Source organism: Erinaceus europaeus, chromosome 10 (genome assembly GCF_950295315.1).
Source record: "Erinaceus europaeus chromosome 10, mEriEur2.1, whole genome shotgun sequence".
Taxonomy (NCBI): domain Eukaryota; kingdom Metazoa; phylum Chordata; class Mammalia; order Eulipotyphla; family Erinaceidae; genus Erinaceus; species Erinaceus europaeus.
Window position 1 is genome coordinate 114875936 of NC_080171.1, and position 21938 is coordinate 114897873.

The following is a 21938-nucleotide window of genomic DNA, read 5'->3' on the forward strand; positions in this document are numbered from 1 at the left end:
TGTCACATTTATAAACTATTCATCACTAACACATCAGTGTTGATTATGCAAGGTAAAAAAAAAATAACAGGAGCTTACAGCAATTAGTAAAAGCAGGCTAAGCACAGCGTTTAAAATGACTTTCAGCCCAGTTCTCTAGTACAATGCACTATGTTTCACCCCTAGAGAAAGAATGTTGGCAAAGGACTCTGCCACATGGAAAATGCTTTTAAAGCTGCTGGGCCCTGAAATTCTATTCAGCAGTTTGAAATCAATCCACAGTTTTCCACATTCACCCTCCCACTGGGGGCTAGCACACAGGCATCAATAGCTATTGAGAAAACCACAAAAACTTCAAAACAGCTACAAAGGTAGGCTCTTTTCTCACATATTATTTTAAATATTATTTGCTAAAATGTGTCTCATCTAACAGTTTTAATACATGTAAAGGCCATTTCTAATTTTTTTTTTTAAAAAAGTTTCGGCTATCTTAAACAATTATTTCAAAAAGGTACTTCCATCTATCAATGGATAACCTGAATATTTATGCAGGTTAGAAGACTATTCTGCAATTTGCAAAATGATAATATTCGTAATTTTCAACCACTGCTTTTTTGACAAACTGGCGTGTACAATGCAGCATCAGCAACTCTGAGTAATTCTGTTTGAAGTTAGTCAAGAAAATTTTATCTGTACAGCCAGATAAGAGAATTCTTTCCTCATATCCCTCTAATTCTTGGCTTTCGATATTTATTTTTCTAGCTTTCAATACTATTTATTCATTTTTCATGGTTTAAATTTTAAATACAATGCTATCAATTTAAAATAGCAACACCAATGAAAAGTAAAAAAACTGAGCAGCGTATGACATTTTTCATACTCTGTATCAAATAAAACATAAGTGACTAATCTCCATAATATTAAAGTTTACGTTTTAAATATTTTCTTGGAGCTCCTGCTGTTACCAAAAACAAATCAAGAGTTCTCATAAAGTAGCAAAGCAGAAATATGATATTTTTAACTCACATAAGACAAGAACTTGGGTCTTCATTTTAACTATTTATACTACAGGTATCCTAAAGAGATTTTGATTGTATTCCAGTACTTTTGCTCAAGGTATCTAATTATTAAAAAACGAAAATTATCAATGTTGCTTAAACTTTTGATGGAAAAAAAAAAATCCAACACTGTCTGAAACTGCTTTTCCCAGAACTTCACCTACACATAAAGATGTTAAGAATCTAATTAAAAGTTCAGTAAGGGTTAAATACTTGTCCTCTGGCTCTTACTTCATACACCCTGCCAAACAGTTCTCTAAGCTTTTAAATATTGCTTCGATAGTCTGCATTTTTATTTCCAGGGAAAAAGAGAGTATTGTCCCACTTCTTGACTTCTAGATACCTGGATTCGTTGCTAAAAATGAAGACTTTGCAGTCAACACTCCTGCTACTGTTTATGCCTCTGGTAATGCCAGCACCACAAGTGCAGCAGGACTCACGCGTTATTTCTGACTACGGAACAGATCCTTTTGAAGAGACCTTATTTAGTCAAGATTATGAGGATACATATCTGGATGGAAGAAATATTAAGGTATACTTTATTTCTACTCTAATTTTAACTTCTTCAATAGTTACCCATGTAAATGCATGCTCCCTCCCACCCCTGAATGTGTCTGACAATAATGGGGCAGATAAAGCACATTAAATGGTTCAAGGTAAGTCACAAAAATTATACCAAAGAGTAAGCTTTTAAGATATGCATGCCTTCCAAATTAAAAATTATTAAAAATTACTATCTACAGTAACCAAATAATATCTATACTAATATAAATATAATGTAAATAAAACTCATCTTTAATCTGACCAGTCATGATACATGCTAAGCAATATGGCTCAATACCCTATATAAATTTTATCTTTGAGTAGAGCCTCAAAGATAAAATAGAAGGCATAAATATGGTTTATTAGCTTAAGGTTTACCATTTTAATAAATAGTGGCTCAGGCTGGAGAGACAGCATAATGGTTCTGCAAAAGACACTCACGCCTGAGGCTCTGCGGTCCCAGGTTCAATTCCCAGCACCACCATAAGCCAGAGCTGTTCAGTGCTCTGGTCTTTCTGCATCCATCTCTCTCTCTCTCTCTCTCTCTCTCTCTCTCTCACACACACACACACACACATACACTAAAGTAAAATAAAATAACATAAAATGGAACCGTGGCTTAAGGGAATCTATAAATGAGTACTGGTTATTTTGGCACTAACAACATTTCACAATGACTTATCTAGGTCAATTATATACAGTTCTGAAAAAAGAAAAGCAATGCAGTATGAAGCTTGCTCTTTTAAACAATTTGGACAATCAGCTGCGTGTGCCATGCAGCTATGCTTTCATTCAGCTAGCACACCAGGGATGGCTTTCACACTCTAGATGAATGGGCTCAGTAATTACTATGGTTTCCGTGGCACAGAGAAGTGAATGTTGGGTAAGGGAAAAAAAGTTAACACAGCACATAAGTATCTGTTGCCTTCCCATAAATCTTTCTTTCTTTTGGTACAAAATGAGCAAATGTTAACAGTGGAACGTCCTTTAGTGGAGTAGTTAGTATTATTTTTTGTCCAACGTTAAGACAAAAAGGAGTTATAATAATCATAGTTTCACATAAAAAGAACCCATCATAACAATGTCATTGAATCATATGGATAACTTTAGTCTATAAATCAGTTAAAAGAGCACTTTCAAAACTCCCTAATCCCTTAGGAGGAATAAATAAGATGGGTTCTGATTTCACCTTTTACACTACTTTAGAATCTCCATATAAACTCAGGAACTTTCATGTTTGTGAAGCAGAGTAGAATTCTGTATACTTTACATACAAACGCAGGAGAATGAAGGTTTAAGGCAGAATCAGAAAGAAAAATCAAGTCTGAAGTGGAACATGCTTCCAAAGGAATCCACACAATACACTTCAACTTAATGGAAAAACATACTCTCCTAGAATAGGAAAAAGATTATAGAATTCCCCCAAGGTGAAATGCCTGGAACAGTGGGTCAAATGAGCATATAAGATGTAATAAGAGGGATGCAAGAGCCAGAACTAACAGGAGGCTTGTAGGGAAAAATCTCTGGATGAGACTGAAAGTCTTCTGCAGTGCTCTCCACATGGGACTGGGACTGGGACATGAATGGTGCTATAATCCAGTTCAACGTGGCAGACTTCAATGTCAGGAATTTAGTGGAGATAAAACCCACAAAGGAGAGTTAAAAGACTACTTACAGGGGGTCGGGAGGTAATGCAGCAGGTTAAGCGCACATGGTGCAAAGCGCAAGGACCAGCACAAGGACCGGTGTAAGGATCCCGGTTCGTGTCCCGGCACGAACTGCAGGGGAATCGTTTCACAGGCGGTGAAGCAGGTCTGCAGGTATCTGTCTTTCTCTCCCCCTCTCTGTCTTCCCCTCCTCTCTCCATTTCTCTCTGTCCTATCCAACAACGAACATCAACAACAACAATAATAATAACCACAACAAGGCTACAACAAGGGCAACAACAGGGGAAAAAAGACTACTTACTACACATAAAGATTATCTAAATTGCTGTATTGCAACATAGTAAAGGACTCTGGGGTGAGGTGGGGGGGTGTTGAGGTCCTGGAACATGATGGTGGAGGAGGACCTAGATGAGGGGCTAGAGTGTTAGGTGGAACGCTGAGAAATGTTACACATTGACCAACTACTGCATTTTACTGTTGACTGTAAACCATTAATCCCCCAATAAAGAAAAAAATATATTATCTAAAGGCAGTACTTCCATTTTTAAGGTTCACTTCAAAAACACTACATTCTAAATGAGAGAACTCTCTTAGCTCCTATTTTGCATTTTAATATTGCAACGTTTACTAAGTACTAAGCTCAATCTTTGGGATATACATACATATATATATTCTTGGTCCTTTAACTCATGAAGGTTATAATCTGGGAGTCGGGCAGTAGCGCAGCGGGTTAAGCGCAGGTGGTGCAAAGCGCAGGGACCGGCGTAAGGATCCCGGTTCGACCCCCCGGCTCCCCACCTACAGGGGAGTCGCTTCACAGGTGGTGAAGCAGGTCTGCAGGTGTCTGTCTTTCTCTCCCCCTCTCTGTCTTCCCCTCCTCTCTCCATTTCTCTCTGTCCTATCCAACAACAACGACATCAATAACAACAACAATAAAAAACAAGGGCAACAAAAGGGAATAAATAAATTTTTTTTAAATGAAAAAAAAGTTATAATCTATTGTATAGACATTATTTACATTATAGTTTCATGAATGATCCGAGGAGTCAAGTATGAAAGTCCAGCAGAGCAAAAAGGAAATGAAATTGTGACTATGAGAAGACAATGTTGCCCGTGATCCCTCACAGTTTGACAATCAAAATCAAACTTCATTTCACCTGATAATAACTTCTCATTTTTCCAGCAGAAAAAAGAAACTCTGATGCTAACTGATGAGAAAAGTCTTCAGCTACAAAATGATGACATCAGTACACCACCACCCCCAAAGAGAGAAAATGATGGTATGAATACTCGCTATCAACTGATTTTTTTAAAAATCACTTTATTGGGGAGGAATAATGATTTTTAAGATGCTGCGTCCCAGTTCCTTATCTCTCATACCCTCTGCCAACTGACATCTCCCTCCGCCGCAGTACACTCAGCCCCCTTCCAACTCTACTTACCCTCCGCACATTAGAGTCTTTGAGTCTGCTAGGCAGACACTGTGTGGTCTCTCACACCCAGCACAGAGGAGGCAGCGGCACTTCTCTGGTGTCCCCGCTCCAAGGGATGACCCTCAGACAAACCCTAACTAAAAGACGCGCTGCAAAGTAAATGCCACGACAAATAAAATTTAAAAAGAAATGTTTTTTGAGAAAGTGAAAAGGAATAGGGGCCAGGTGGTGGCTCTGTCAGGACTCAGGTTCAAGCCCCCAGTCCTCACCTGCAGAAGAGAAGCTTCATGAACGGGGAAGCAATGCTCTAAGTCCCTTTCTCTCTCTCTCTTTCTCTCTCCTTTAAAAAGAAATTATTTAGTTAGTTAGTTAGTTATTGCTACCAGGGTTATAGCTAGGGCTCGGTGCCGGTACTATGCATCCAGAACTCCTGGCGACCACGTATTTTCTTTTTTTCTATTTTTACTTGATAGGACGGACAGAAGTTGAAAGGAGAGGGGAAGATAGATAGGAAGAGAGAAAAACAGACACCTGCACACACGCTTTACTGCTCATGAAGCTTCCCAGCTGCAGGTGGGGAGGAGCAGAGGCTCAAACACAGGTCCTGGTGTGGTAAAGTCTGTGCTCAGCTGGGAACACCACCGTCTCCCCCCACCACCACCCATCTCTCCTCTATTTCCCCTGCCCTCTCAATCTTTCTGTCTTTCTTCAATAAATAAATACATTTAATAAGAAAAAGGAATAATAATTTTTTAAAACCCCTGAAAACCTGGACCGCCTATGGCCAAACCACCCTGAACCTGCCTGATCTCGACTATAAGCCAGGACTAAGGCTCAAGGAGACACTGAGGCATGACAAGTAAACACAGTGTACGAAGTAGGCTGCAGTGAGATGCAACAGGGCTTAGGACTTTCTGAAATTCGAGGTAGGTTTGCTTATGTAAGTCATGGTGTCGGAACGCATTAGCTACCATCACCAACCTGAAATATGTTTTTGATGCACACAATATACACAGAGCTTATGTTTACTGTAACTATCCTTTATGACACTGTTTGGTATTCAAATGAGAAGGTGTAACAATCGATTCAGTGATTAAGTGGTCACTCTTAGAACACAGAGTAAAAGAAATTGTGACAGGGGCTGGGCAATAGCACGCCAGGTTGGGCGCACATGTTACTATGTGTGAGGATGCAGGTATAAGTCCCCAGTCCCCAACTGCAGGGCAAGGGGAGTGTCAAGAGCAGTGAAACAGAGCTGTAGGCATCTTTCTTTCTCTCTCCTTCCCTAACTTCTCCACCCCTCTCAATTTTCCTATCAAATAAATCAAAGGAGAGGAAAAAGAAAAAAAAGGAAAGAAAAAAAAAGGAAAAACTGGCCACTGGATTCCCCATGGATAAACCTGGGAGCAATAAGAGAAAGAGAAAGAGAGAAAGAGAGAGAGAGAGAGAATGTGATTACAGAATATAAATATAGCTTATTATTGAATAAAGCTTATTATTAAAATAGAAATATAGCTTATTATCAGGTATAACTTATTAGCTACTATGGCCATGGTATCTTTCCTATTGTCACCTATTAAGTCTGTAAAGCATTATTTCAAACTAGTAGTAACATTCGTGATAGCAACAATTTCTCCACTAGAAGCTTTGCCTCTTAGATTCCAAGTTTTCAAACTAGTCTACTTGTTAAAATGTATTTAACAAAAAAATCAATAAAGTGTTTCATATATATATGAAAGCAATCAAGAATTTGAGTTGTTAGTTGAAAGTGGAACGTGGGGGGGGGGAGGTGGTGACACACTGGTTAAGTGTACACACTACAGTGCACAAGGACCTGGGTTTGAGCCCCTGGTCCCCACTTGCAGAGGGAAAGCTTCACAAGTGGTGAAGCAGGGCTTCAGGTCTCTCTCTCACACTCTCAATTTCTCTCTCTATCCAATAATTAATAAATAAAAAACATTTTAAAAAAGGAAGTGGGGGGGTCGGGTGGTAACACACTGGGTTAAGCGCAAGGACTGGTGTCAAGGATCCTGGTTTGAAGCCCCAGCTCCCCACCTGCAGGGGAGTCACTTCACAAAAGGTGAAGCAGGTCTGCAGGTGTCTTTCTCTCCCCATCTGTCTTCCCCTCCTCTCTCCATTTCTCTCTGTCCTATCCAACAACGAAGACATCAATAACAACAACAATAATTACTACAACAATAAAACAACAAAGTCAACAAAAGGGGGAAAAAAGTAAATTTCAAAAAAAGAAAAAAGAAAATGGAACAAGGCAATGTTCTGCCCTTTGCTCCTGCTTTTGTTAAACTTCTGTTTATAATCTGAGCCTTTTCTTTCCCAATTTAGAAATGCCCACGTGCCTGTTATGTGTCTGTTTAAGTGGTTCTGTGTACTGTGAAGAAATCGACATTGATGCTGTCCCACCATTGCCAAAGGAGTCAGCCTACCTTTATGCACGATTCAATAAAATCAAAAAGCTGACAGCCAAAGATTTCGCAGACATACGTAAGTTAATTTTAAATAAGATAGTCGCATTAACTTGTATTAATTCATATACATACAAGTTTCGGGATATTTGTGGCTTCTCAAGTCATGGCTAGTCACTGTTGGAGTAACTAGTTTATTATTTCGTAGAAATCCACTGGTCCATTAGTGAATTTCCTTTACATTCAGATATCCTCTGTCAGCTTTGCGCAGTGGCAGTATCGTAGCCAATGAGGTTTATCCGAGGCGCGATTATTGCTAATTGAAAACTTTTCCCAGATATCCTCTGTCATCTTTCTTTACCATTGACTTTGGTATTTGCACTGACAGCTCAACTCCAATACTGTGAGATCTATTTGATGTAGCAAATCAATGGCAAGGATGTAATTGGGATGTCTCTGCAACAGTGACTTGTTACCTTCGCTGTGACAGCATGGAAACTATTTTCCTGGGGCCTGGGCAGTGGCATATCCAGTTAAGCACACATAGTACTAAGCACAAGTACTAACCTTCACAAGTGGCAAAGCAGGTCTGCAGGTTTTTCTATTTCTCTCTCCCTCCCTCTCCTCTCTCAATTCTTTTTGTTCTATCCATTAAAGTGTGTGTGTGTGTGTGGGGGGAATGGCTGCTCAGAGCAGTGGATTCATAGTGCAGGCACCAAGCCCCAGCGATAACCCTGGAGGCAAAAAAAAAAAAACCCAAAAAACCCTAGCTTCTAATTCTTCTTAAATTTGGTTGCATATTGAATACATCTGGGGAAGAATTTTAAAAATATTTATACTGAGTCCCAGTGCTTAGAGAGAGGCATAGGGTAAAATACAGTCAAACTCAAGTGACCTTACATAGAACTACTGTTAAGAACAGTGGTGTTTAACTCTTTGTGAGTTACTAAAAAATAAAAATAAATAAAAAATAAAGGATTTCTGGCTTCCTAGCAGCCCTTCCAAGAGTTTCCCAACTGTTTCCAGTGTGTAACAAGATACATACCCATGGAGCTGGAGAGACAGCATAATGGTCTATCAGATACACACCCAAATGCCCATCTTCTGCAGGACCTGTATCACTGTTGCCTTAGAAACACTGTAGATGCCTATGTTATTCAGAGCCTCTGAAGAAAAGCACACAACGAAACACACTTTTATGAGATTCCCTCAATTGGGCTTATGCAACCACTGGTAGCTCCTAACAAAATGAGGTACAGATGTCCCTTTTCGATTCCATGTTATCAAACTCATCTACTTGCTAAAATTTATTAAACTTTCGGCAATACTAAAGTATTTCACATATACAGAGTAAGCAGAATCCAAGCTGTCAGTTGAAATGGAACAAGGCAATGCTTTGCCCTTTGTTTCTGCTTTTTTAAAATTTTATTTTACTTATTTTCCCTTTTGTTGCCCTTGTTGCTTGTTGTTGTAGTTATTAATGTTGTTGTTGGATAGGACAGAGAGAAATGGAGAGAGGAGGGGAAGACAGGGGGAGAGAAAGACAGACACCCGCAGACCTGCTTCACCACCTGTGAAGTGACTCCCCTGCAGGTGGGGAGCCAGGGCTTGAACTGGGATCATTATGCCCGTCCGCCGGTCCTTGTGCTTCATGCCACGTGCACTTAACTTGCTGCAACACCACCCAACTCCCTCTGCTTTTTAAAAAAAAATTTTTTTTAATCTTTATTTGCTGGATAGAGACAGTCAGAAATTGAGAAAGATGGGGATGATAGAGAAGGAGAGAGACAGAGACACCTGCAGCACTGCTTCACCACTTGTGAAGCTTTCCCCCTGCAGATGGGGGCCAGGGGCTCGAACCTGGGTCCTTGTGCACTGTAACATGTGTGCTCAACCAGGTGTGCTACCACCTGGCTCTGTGTTTCTGCTTTCATATGAACCTATGTCCTATAAACAATTGTCCTCTACAGTCTACTTACTTACTGCCACAATTTTCACGATTTATGTTTTTTTGATGTTTCTATCTTTTGCTTCTCACTGTGCTTAGCACATTGCTGAAGCAGTGTCTAGAATTCTTAAATGCTGGAAGATGGAAAATTATGTCTGTTAAAGACTCTTCATTCAAGTATGAGCTACGGTGCTGATAACTTTGAATTTGATGTTGAGACATTAACAATATATTAAATGAAATGCACTTAAAAGGGGGCTGGGCTGTAGCACAGCAAGTTAGGCGCAAATGGCACGAAGCACAAGGACTAACATATGAATACCAGTTCAAGCCCTGGCTCCCCACCTGCAGGGGGTTGCTTCACAGGCGGTGAAGCAGGTCTACAGGTGTCTGTCTTTCTCTCCCCCTCTCTGTCTTCCCCTCCTCTCTCCATTTCTCTCTGTCTTGTCCAACAACAACATCAATGGCCACAATAATAATGACAACAATGAGCAAAATGGGAAAATTGGTCTCCAGGAGCAGTGGATTCGTGATGCAGGCACCGACCCCTAGCAATAACCCTGGAGGCAATAAATATATAAATAAATAAAATAAGAAATGAACTTAAGAAATGCATGGGGGCTGGGGAGATAGTATAATGGCTATGCAAGAAGCCTTTCATACTTGAGTTACCAAAGAAGAGCACACACTTAATTACCATGCATGAGGACCCTAGTTCAAGCACTGGCTCCTCAAAGACAAGGAAGAAAGTTCACAAGTGGTGGAGCAGTACTGCAAGTGTCTCTTTCTCTCTCCTTCTCTCTTCCCCTCCCTCCCCACCTCTTTATTTCTCTCTGTCTCTATAAAGAAGAAAGAAGGGAGTCGGGCGGTAGCGCAGCGGGTTAAGCGCACATGGCACGATGCACAAGGACCGGCGTAAGGATCCTGGTTCTAGCCTCCAGCTCCCCACCTGCAGGGGAGTCACTTCACAGGCAGTGAAGCAGGTCTGCAGGTGTCTGTCTTTCTCTCCCCCTCTCTGTCTTTCCCTGATCTCTCCTTTTCTCTCTGTCCTATCCAACAACGACAACATCAATAACCACAACAACAAGGGCAACAAAAGGGAAAATAAATAAATAAATATTTTAAAAAAGGAAGAAGAAAGAAAAGGGGAAGCAACAGAATTGTAGATGTAGAGCCCAAGAGATCACCTTAGTGGCAAAGAGTAGATCTGCATATTACACATGAAAATGGGGCCAGGTGGTGGCACACCCAGGACAGTGCTCACACCATCAAGTGCAAGGACCTGGGTTCCAGCCCCTGGTTTCCATCTGCAGTGGGGAACCCTCATAAGAAGTGAAGCACTGCTTCAGCTATCTCCCTTTCTCTCTCTCTCTCCCTCTCCCGCACTTTCTCTCTCTCTCTCTCCCTCTCCCGCACTTTCTCTCTCTCCCTCTCCCGCACTTTCTCTCTCTGTCTCTCACTTTCTATCAATTAAAAAAAAAAAACAAACTTCTAGGAATAGTAAAGTCCTCATGCAGCCACTGAGCGCCAGGGATCATACTGAGATGGGGAAGGAAGAGAGGAAAGGAGGGGGAGGGAGGGAAAGGGGAAAAAATGCACATGTGATTATGTTTGATTAGTTGAGGAAATAGGTGTCACTAGAGACTTGAAGGAATCTAGCCCTGCGTTTCCCCCAGAAACATTGGTTTCATATTTACCAATTCAGTCCCTGTTGTGACATTAAATGTATGAGTACATCAACCAATGAAAAATGATTACATTCTTTTAAACTGACATACAATGAACTTCTCTCTCAGTCTGCATTATTTTACCATATTTGGGAATATTTTTGTCTTTGTTACTGTTAACTGATAAGCTATAGAGACAGAAAGAGCACACACTCAGTTACAAGACAGCATGGTGGGGGAAATTCATCACTTATACAATTCTGTTCAATTGAATGTAATGCTTACCTTCAGTAATTTCCCCCAAAAAATCCTTCAAACTGTGTGATTATCCTAAGAATTCAAATGTAATAGAGTGGGATGGAAGGACTTGATAAAGTCTAGATTTTCTTCCAAGCCTGGTATTCTAAATCCCTTTGCAAAGACCATCAGTGTTAAGTACAGGGTAAATGCCCAGTGCTCAGTCAACAAAGTTGAGCTCTGTGTTGAAGGTTTGCTCCTAATGACTAAAAATAAAAGATACCCGCATGAGCCAATAACCAAATGCCTTTCTTCACTCTGCACAAATCTCATATTTTCTGGATATTTTTCCTCCAAGCTAACTTAAGAAGAATCGACTTTACGGGAAATCTGCTTGAAGATATAGAAGACAGCACATTTTCAAAACTTTCTATGTTAGAAGAGTTGATACTAGCTGAAAATCAACTACTGAAGCTTCCGGTTCTTCCTCCTAAGCTTACTTTACTTAATGCAAAATACAACAAAATCAAGAGTAAAGGAATCAAAGCAAATACATTCAAAGTAAGTAATCTGGGGGGAGGGGGGTAGCGCACCTCGTTGAGCACACATGTTACAATGCACAAGGACCCAGGTTCAAGCCCCCAGTCCCTACTTGCAGTGAGGATGTTTTGCGAATGGTGAAGCAGGGCTGTAGGTGTATGTCTCTCTCCCTCTCTATCATCCCATTTCTTCTCAATTCCTGGCTATCTCTATCCAATAAATAAAAATAGTAATAATAAAAGAAATTAAATCACAGTAAATCATTTGTAACAAACATATAGTTGGCTTTTATCCTGGAAAGGGAAGTATATATTCCCCAAGGTAAAGCAGTAAGACCCAGAGTTGAAATATGAAATCATTAGAATTTGTTCAGTACAATATGAAGTATGAATCAGTATGAAAGTAAAAAAAGGAAAATATTGGATCTGAACTTTTAAGGAGGACACATACCTTAGCATAAAAGTTGGATTTTTTTTTAGCATAAAAATAAAATCTTTATTTTCAGTGATTACCCACCAATAAGAGAAAGTTAGGTTCACAGTCTTAGCTCTTGACACAAAGTGAACTAGGAGGCATATTTACATCCATCAGATACAACTAATGGACCAACTTGTTAAAGTTCAGGCTATCTTGAAAGCTTGAAACGTACTGCTGTGGTGTATTCTTTAACGACAGAATGCCAGCAATAGCTGACGGTGTGTTTTCTCTGTTGCTAGAAATCAAGATGTTTAAAAACCATGTTACACGTTCCAGAAACGAGTTAAGATCCTTGAAAGTCTAAACATACTGGTTTGGGGAGTGTGTATGTCCCAGCTGTGAAGAGGGGTCAACATGGACTGAATTAATCCTTGTCTCTGGGTGGTATTTGAAAAGAGAAAAATCATAGTAGACATTAGCATCACTGCAGGACATGCTCAGCATAAGCTCCAAAACACCAGCACAAGGTGAACCCATAACTAAACCCCAGTTACTCTTCTCAAGATGTCAAAATAGTAGGTAGCTCAATACCACCAAATGAGTAACTTGTACTGTATTGCTTTAAAACTAGCCAACTAGGGAGCCGGGTGGTGGCGCACCTGGTTAAGCGCATGTTACAATGTGCAAGGACCTGGGTTCGAGCCCCCAGTCCCCACCTGCAGGTGGCTTGAACTGGGATCCTTACGCAGGTCCTTGCACTTTGCACCACGTGTGCTTTAACCTGCTGCCCGACTCCCAACAGGAAGTTTTAAGGCCAAAGTGTACATAGGATTTCATGACAGTACTGAATTGGCAACCAAATGGACCATCTATCCTTATGTTAATAACAGTAGCAGTGTTGCAGACTCATTAATGATATGATATAAGAAACAAAGACTCTGATCTATAGTTTCATGTCATTTTATTTTATTTACGAGGCAGAAAGGGGGCCAATGGGAGAGACAGGGTCAGAGAACTCCTCTAGCATATGGGATTCTGGGGATCAAAGTCTGGATCTTACATATACAAGTCCTACACCTGATCAGCAGAGCCACCTCCCCAGCTGCTCTAGAATTTTATGTCTTACAACTACTTTAATGTAGGATGTCACCACGTGGAAGCACCATGCACAGCACAAGGGAAGACATCATCAATGTCTCTCCTTGTGTCTCTCTCTAATATTTAAAAGGGGGAAAAGAGACAGGAGAGAGTCTACTGGGAACAGCTGAATCACCTAGGCAAAAAAAGCCACAGAATCAAAAAACAAATAAATGTTTCAGTTTAATAAATGAAGGCATCGTTTGTATTTTAAGCACTCATATGTTATGCTATTTCAGCCGACCTTATTTTTGTGCTTCATTTATATAATCTTTTTTTTTTAATTGACAGAAATAGTGATTTATTTTTGTGGCACTGGGACCTTGCATATGTATAAGTTGTTGCCCAGGGCTGATTGCATTTTTAAGTGCAAAGGGAGATAGACAGAGTGAAAGTGAGAATGAGACAGAGAGAGAAGCAAAGGCATCATGACATGACGGAGATTTTAAATTAACGTCTACTGTTTTAAGAGTTTTATTAAATAAGCAAATTTTCTAAATATTTGACAACTACATAATAATTATTATTTTTATTTCTTTATTGGGGAATTAATGTTTTACATTCAACAGTAAATACGATAGTTATGCACATGCATAACATTCCCCAGTTTCCCATATAACAGTACAACCCCCACTAGGTCCTCTATCATCCTTCATGACAACTATATAATTATAAAGTAGCCACATTCCTTCTCATAATTGATATTGAGAATATGTCAATATTGAAAATATTTTAATTTATTTATTTATAAAACAGAAACACTGACAAGGCCATAGGATAAGATGGGTACAACTCCACACAATTCCCACTACCAGAACTCCGTATCCCATCCCCTTCCCTGATAGCTTTACCTGTTCTTTATCCCTCTGGGAGTATGGACCCAGGGTTATTATGGGGTGCAGAAGGTGGGAGGTCTGGCTTCTGTAATTGCTACCCCACTGAACATGGGCATTGACAGGTGGGTCCATACTCCCAGCCTGCCCCTCTCTTTCCCTAGTGGGGCGGGACACTTAATTGTGTTTCACTGGGAATCAAAGCATCTCTCTGGCACACTGAATGCCGGGGATCAAACTCCAGCACTTTAGTCACTGTGCCACCTCCCAGGTCGTGCGAACACTTCTACATACAAACTTGACTGGCACACTTATAGCACACCAAGACTCTAGAAACTAAAAAATGGAGGAGTGAGAGAGCTAGCATAATGGTTATACAAAGAGTCTTTCCTGCCTGAGGCTCCAAAGTCTCAGGTTCAATCCCCCACACCACTATAAGCCAGAGCTGAGCTGTGCTCTGGTATTAAAAAAAAATTAATTTTAAAAATTATATAAAAAAAAAAAACCTTAAAAATGGGTCAGTTGGGATACAGAGTTCTGGTGGCAGGAATTGTGTGGAGTTATACCCCTTTTATCCTATGGTTTTGTCAGTTTCTCCTTTTTATTAAAAAAAAAAAGAGAGAGAGAAAGAGAAACAAAAGGGGGGGGTCAGTGTTTTTCCTTGCAATACTAGTAGCTTACAAAATGCCAAAGAAAATAAAATTCTAGGGCAGGAGTAAATAGCATAAAGGTTATGCAAACAGACTCTCCTCATGCCTGAGGCTCCAAAGTCCCAGGTTCAATCCCCTGCAACACCATAAACCAGAGCTGAGCAGTGCTCTGGCAAATAAATAAATAAAAATAAAATTCTAAAAATAGTAGACACGGATACTTAAAAGTATTAAACTGTGAGATTCTGTAGGTTAGACTCTCTTTTGAAAATCATGATGGCATCAGATACAAAAGTCTGTAGTAAGAATTTCTGGACCGGTAAGATGGCTCAGCCAGATAGCACAGTTACTTTGCCGTGCCCTCACTACATTGCAAGACACATCAGTGCGGTAGTATTTCTCTCTCTCTTTCTCTCTCTCTTTCCCTCTCCATCTCCCCCTCTCTCTGGAAAAGTTAACCAGGAGCAGTAAAGACCTGGTAACAATAAATAAATAAATAAATACATGTTTTTAATGTAGTAATTTAAGAGGACATATATAAGAAAAGGGGGAGAGGAAGGTGATCTGCTCTTACTCTGGTAGCTGATCACCTCAAAATGTAGTCTACAGAGAAGCAGCCATCTCATACCAGGACTTCCCTAGCTCTCAAAATGGAAGGAACTCATCCCAAAGGGACGAGACCATTTCTACAACTGTTGAAAACAACTAATTTATGAGAAAACTTTATAACTTCTCTTTTTTTAATTTTATTTTTATTTATTTATTTGTTGCCTCAGGGTTATTGCTGGGACTTGGTGCCTGCACTTACAAATCCACTGCTCCTGGAGGCCATTTTTTTTTTTTCTCTTTTGTTGCCCTTGGTGTTATTGCTATTTTGTTGTTGTTGGATAGGACAGAGAGAAACTGAGAGAGGAGGGGAAGATAGAGAAGGGGAGAGAAAGATAGTCACCTGCAGAACGGAAGCAGCCTCGCCCCCTGCAGATGGGGAGCTGGGGGCTCAAACCAGGATCCTTACGCGCATCCTTGAGCTTAGCGCCATGTGCAATTAACTTGCTGTGCTAACGCTTGGCCCCTACTTTATAACTTCTAAGAACTCTTAATAGAGACAACTAGAACAATCAAATACTATTACCAGAATGCTATGCTAATTACATAATGTAAGCCTATCCACAAATAAACAATTTCACAGAAAATACAAAAACATCCCCCCTTTTTTGTTCATATTTAAAAAATTCTCTTTCAACTTTAAGAGATATATTAAGGAGACAGTATAGGTCCACAGAAATTGAGCCAAGGGGGACTTTTAGAAAGTGGACTCACTTAAAAAGAAGAGAAAGCAAAAGCTGTGACTTGAAGAAAAGCAAATTGAGTTGGTAAACCTTTGAGTAACTTGACATTTTAAAGACCTACAAGAGCTGATCAGCATTTTACAAAAGGAATGTGTGAAATTTTTTTAGATTTGACAAGTTGCCATGGAAATGATAAACTCAGCTACTTTTTAGATCATTATGTAATCCAACAAGTCTTTGGGGAACAATTCTACTGGCCTAAGTATTTAGTGAACTGCTTTGGAGAAGTACCTTATTTATGAGCACACGTATCTCTTAGAATAACTCTGATGGCTAGAACTTGGTAGAAACTAAAGTGGGTAGTCATGGAGGTGCAAAAGATCATGGCAGCACAAGGGTCCAAATTCAATGTAGTGTAAGTACTGACATCTTCAACTTTCTCAGCACAAGGTAAGAGAGCACTGGGAGCATGAGGACTTAGGGTCAGAGCAGCTGACAGAAACCTGAGGATGCAGCTGAGTTCTATTGCTGTTCATAAAGGACGAAAATACACAACATGTGAGAGCCCTCAAACCTAAAATCTTTATCTAACTGCTGCCAGAATAATGGTACTGATATACGCGCTTATCAATATCTACTCTCGTGTCTGTGTGTGTGTGTGTGTGTGTGTGTGTGTGTGTGTGTGTGTGTGTCTGTTTAAATCCTATGGAGGAAATACACTGACCTCTGTAATGATGAAGCAAATTTCTTTGCCTTATAGAAGCTGAATAACCTCTCCTTCCTCTACTTGGACCATAATGCCCTGGAATCTGTGCCTCTTAATTTGCCAGAAAGTCTACGTGTAATCCACCTTCAGGTATGACTGTCTCTCCCAGAACATCTGACTTGAAGTTATCTGTGAGTTAATCTCATGATTTAGTAGGAAACTAACTTCTTCAGATATAAATTTTAGTTAGATTTCTCTGATAAAGTATTGACCAAATGCCAACCATACAGTACTATTATCCCAGTGCACTTCTCTGTCCAGACAGCCAGAAAATAACCAGCCACATGAGGCTAACTAAGGCCAGCAAGTAAGGTTTGTCTATGGTGTACATTATACAGGCATTTCTTCACTCACCTGACATGTGGATTTCAATCCAGGGGCCATTAAGACCTCTGGTTAGTATTTGTTTTTCCAAATAGCTATAAACACTTGCTTTGGAGACCTAGATGACTTTGTTGCAAATATCAACTTAAGGTAATACAAGAATGAAGAGGGAATGAAAATAAACTAGAGCTGAACTTTCAACATTACAAGAATCCCAGTATGTTCACAGAACCCATTTTGAGTTTATACTCTAGAATAGAATACTTTTTCTAGCTAGTATGATCTTACCTATAGACTCTGCTACTGAATACTACTCCAACTTACAGCAAGTAGTCTAATTTTTCAAAATAACACTGTAGGTTTTTGAAGGGGCCTCAAATTGCAAAGGTTTATTAGCATGGGCATATACATTATGTACAATAACAAAAAGTCACTTTTAAAGAAATATTCTGTGAGATTTCATTGCCTAGTATACTGTAGTTAATTTCATATTTCTGCACTATTTTTTTTTCCTTTGAATTTCCAGTTTAATGACATAACTTCAATTACGGATGATACGTTCTGCAAGGCAAATGACAGCCATTATATTCGGAACCGGATTGAAGAGATACGTTTGGAGGGCAACCCCATTGTCCTGGGAAAACATCCTAACAGTTTCATCTGCTTAAAAAGATTGCCCATAGGGTCATACTTTTAACCACTACCACTGTGGCATGTATCCTAAGTACACAGGTATATATAATCTGTCTCAACAATGTCTAAAGGAATATAGATATTTCTTTAACACTAGTTCTATTTGATTATGAAAACTGTTCTAAGCAAGTATGTTAGATACCTTTCCATATAACAAATAAAAAAGCTGAATCTGTGGTCCAGGAGGTGGCGCAGTGGATAAAGTCTTCGATTCTCAAGTGTGAGGTCCTGAGTTCAAGCCCCAGCAGCACATGTACCAGAGTGATGTCTGGTTCTTTCTCTCTCTCTCCTCCTATCTTTCTCATCAATCAATAAATAAAATCTTTAAAAGAAAAAAAAACTGAATCTATAGATTCAAAATAAATTAATGTGAACTACTTAGACTGCAAAATCCTTGTAGTTTACAGTCAACTGTCATTTAAAAAGTATGATTTTACGTAAACACCCAAATTTAAGAAGCATTATTTCCATTATGAGTGAAGGGAGAGAATAAGTAAAGGAAACTTTTTAACTTTCTTTCCTGTGGTTTATATAGTCAGGAACTCATTTAAGGCAGACATCCCCAAAACTCCGAAAAGTGAAATATTTCCAGTGAGCTCCATTTTTCCCCCTGTGATTCATACATCCTTCAATTCTGAGGTGGAAACTTTTTTCTACTAAGGCAGCTATCATTATTTTTACTTAGTCTGAGAAACAGGATATAGAATCATACCTCAGTAAAACTTTCTAAATACAGCTTACTTGGACTCTTCATTAAAAAGCCATTATGCAAAACTATTTTGCTTTGTAGTCACACAATTATGGGCTTTAGGAAAAATTTTTTATCTAAAAATTAATGCTTTTGATATACCATAAAACATGTCAGGCCCTAAAATGGTTCAAGTCACCCCATTGTATGAGTCACCCCATTTCCCACAAAACAACGATATAATTCTCTATTGTGAAGGCTTTCAAATATGATAGATACTGAAAAATAGTGTTGTTTTTTTACAGGAGAGGAATGAGAATCTCAATAAATTTGTCAACATGTAAGACTTGAAAATAAAGTGACTGCCTGTTGTTATTGTATATAACCTTTCCCTACACATTCATGTTCATTCAAACAGACCACATACATTTGTTCACTGACATAACTCAGGTTTGAGCCTGGCTTCTACTGTACTAAGGAAAGCTTTCTGTTTCTCTGTTCCTCTGTCTCTGTCTCTCTATCTGAAAACCTCAGCCTGGAGCAGTGAAGTTCCAATGACGATCAAGGCTTTTTTCGTTCTTTTTATTTTAGATGGGCAGTGGGGGTGGGGAGAGTGGGAGAAACACCATAGTACTGCTCCATCGTCTTCACGGCTTCTCCGGGGCCATGGTACCATGTGATGCCAGGGCTTAAACCTGGACCTTTACGTACAGTAAGGCATGTGCTACCTCTCAGTCTCACAAAAAAAGAGTCTAGATTCATGTACCTGACTGGATTTTTTAACAGTGGGCTTCAACTTCTAATAATGACTTTTTCTTTTAAATATCAAATCACTTATAATCTAAGAGCAGGGAGAACAGAAGCAACTGATTGCAGCACTTTATAAGACACAGCTATATGTAAATAGCATTAAAGGACGTAAGTTATGGTGAGGTCTTGTATGACGCAGCAAATCCTAACAAATGGATTTTCAGAGTCAACCAAATTTCCAAATAATTTGGTTTTAACAATAAATATTGCCTTCTTAAACCCTAAGGTAGCAGGAACCTTCCCCATTCTCTATCAAACCCATATTTTTTCCAGTCCTGGAACCTCTGGGGTGGGGCTCACTTTCTTGCACGCTTCTCTCAATTCATACTAATTGATGCTGCATCTGCTGATCTCAACCTAATCAATGCAACCAGTGCCACCTCGACATGTTTCACTTTAGACTGTGTCCAAAGATGCCAGGCATGGAATGTCAACCCTTCAGCTTCATTACTCTGGTGACGAGACCTTTCCTAGCTCATAGGACTCCTTAATTCCATTTCGGGTGATGCACTTCCTAACAAAGCCCCAGAACCTACATACAGACCAGGGCCCATGAGATAGGGCAGATGTACATGTATCCATCAACTAGGAGAAAATATATGCCTTAAAGCAAAAACGCACAATAGTTCGCAGTGACTCAATAAGTGCAGCAAGCAAATAGAAAGACCTAAAAAAGGCACCATAAAGTACCTAATCAACTAGTTTCTACTTAGGCCTAGATAGCCTCCTCACCTAACTCCTATTTCACTTCTCTCAATCACTTCAAGGCTAACTTTGTCAGACAAAGTAAGGACTACAAAAGCTGGATAAGGGCACTAGACCGGCATACTTTAATGATGACTCTTTTGGTTACTACCAAGCCACCCCATCACCTGGGGCCCTAGTCAGGGAATCCTGGGATTCCCACACAGACATGATGAGCCTAGACCTCTAACACATCCCTGTCTCCATTGTCACTGGTCATCTCCATCAGGAACAACACAGTGTACCCTTTTGGGGGCCCCTATAGGACCTTACCTACCACCTATAGGGATCAACAATGGTAGGGACAGCCCCTTCTCCAAAAGGAGGTTGGGCAACATACTCTACAAGTCGAGGAAGATCCTGAAATTAATGCAGCCTAGAACGTTCCTAGTCATGACCACAGAATGCAAGCTCAGACCTATAGTGATGCAGAGGTTACACAGGCTCCTGTGCTGAATATGGGCCCCAGAACAAATAGATGGGCTTTACAGTTAGCAATATTTATATACTTTTTCCATATTTGGGAGCTACTCTCTTCCCTGATCCAGCTTTCTAGTCCTATTCCCAACTCTGACACCATCTCCCCAGATAAGACCTTTGGTCCACCTGCATAATACCTAAAATAGGCCTACTAGCTTTTCCCAGTATTCCTAAAATAGACCTACTGTGGTCCGAGAAGTGGCACAGTGGATAAAGCACTGGATTTTCAACCATGAGATCGTGAGTTCAATCCTTGGCAGCACATGTTCCAGAGTGGTGTCTGGGTCTTTCTCTCTCCTTCTATCTTTCTCTTAAATCAACAAATAAGTTATTTTTAAAAAAATAAAATAAGATAAAATAGACCTACTAGCTTTTTCCAAAGTGGAGACCCCAAATCTCATCTGCTATATTCTTGCCTCTAGGTTCTTGATTATTTAACAATTTGTTCTGTTTTATTACTTAATAATTTTTCAGCCACCAAGATACAGATGCTACCATGATACCAACCTGACTTCCCTGGGCAGACGACCTTACCAATGTGTCCTGGTACCCCACCTCTCCAGAGCCCTACCCCACTAGGGAAAGAGAGAGGCAGGCTGGGAGTATGGAACCACCTGCCAACACCCATGTTCAGCAGAGAAGCAATTACAGAAGCCAGACCTTCCATATTCTGCACCCCATAATGACCCTGGGTCCATGCTCCCAGAGGGATAAAGAATAGGAAAGTTTTCAAGGGAGGGATATAGAGCTCCGGCAGTGGGAATTGTGTGGAACTGTACCCCTCTTATCCTATGGTCTTGTCAATATTTCCATTTTATAAATAAATTTTAAAAAATGAAAAATTAGCTCAGGAGCAGTGGACTGTGGCCTGAGTAAAACACCAATGTCAGACACACACATACATAATTGAATATTATCATATAACCCAACAAATCTACTTACATGTACTTACTTAACAGAATAAATACACTCAAGCAGATATTTGCATATTAGTATTCAGAGAAGGATTTTCACAAGAGTCAAAGGGTAGAAACGACCCAAATATCCATAAACAGATGAGTGAATAAGCAAAATGTGCTAAGTACATACAACAGAATTTTTAAATATTTATTTATTTATTCCCTTTGTTGCCCTTGTTGTTTTATCGTTGCCGTGGTTATTATTATTGTTGTTGTTATTGATGTCATTGTTGTTGCATAGGACAGAGAGAAATGGAGAGAGGAGGGGAAGACAGAGATGGAGAGAGAAAGACAGACACCTGCAGACCTGCTTCACCGCCTGTGAAGCGACTCCCCTGCAGGTGGAGAGCCAGGGGCTGGAACCAGGATCCTTATGCCGGTCCTTGTGCTTTGTTCCATTTGCGCTTAACCCACTGCGCTACTGCCCGATTCCCCATGCAACAGAAATTTACATGGTCTATATAATGGAACGAAATTCAGTCATGTGCAACAACATGGATGAAACTTGATGACATCGTGTTAAAAGAAATAAACAGGCAATGAAGATAAATTTTGTATGATTCCACTTAAATGTTCCTAGAATATGCAAATTAATACACACAGAAAATAAAATGGTGGTTCCCCAGAGCTGCTAGGAAGGAATCACAAGACAG

The 21938-nt window shown here is 39.9% G+C and overlaps 2 protein-coding genes and 1 pseudogene across 6 annotated transcripts in view; 2 read left to right on the forward strand and 1 right to left on the reverse strand.

Annotated features, from left to right (window-relative positions):
* The window catches only part of CENPP (centromere protein P), a 211436-nt gene that overhangs the window by 159800 nt on the left and 29698 nt on the right, over window positions 1-21938 (reverse strand). The window lies entirely within an intron of this gene.
* On the forward strand, window positions 199-21171 carry OGN (osteoglycin). 5 transcript variants are annotated; one of them, XM_060200596.1, is made up of 8 exons: window positions 199-350; window positions 1377-1569; window positions 4431-4527; window positions 7024-7182; window positions 11314-11516; window positions 16582-16677; window positions 17438-17643; window positions 20801-21171. In XM_060200596.1, exons 2-7 carry the CDS (start codon window positions 1399-1401, stop codon window positions 17606-17608), a joined length of 897 nt encoding a protein of 298 aa, XP_060056579.1. In that variant the 5' UTR covers window positions 199-350; window positions 1377-1398; the 3' UTR covers window positions 17609-17643; window positions 20801-21171. The 5 variants fall into 5 exon arrangements, with proteins under 5 accessions (XP_060056579.1, XP_060056578.1, XP_007529235.1 ...); XM_060200595.1 differs by lacking the exon at window positions 20801-21171 and having other exon boundaries at window positions 17438-18677; XM_007529173.3 differs by lacking the exon at window positions 20801-21171 and having other exon boundaries at window positions 4434-4527; window positions 17438-18677.
* On the forward strand, window positions 7363-7491 carry LOC132541006 (U4 spliceosomal RNA; annotated as a pseudogene).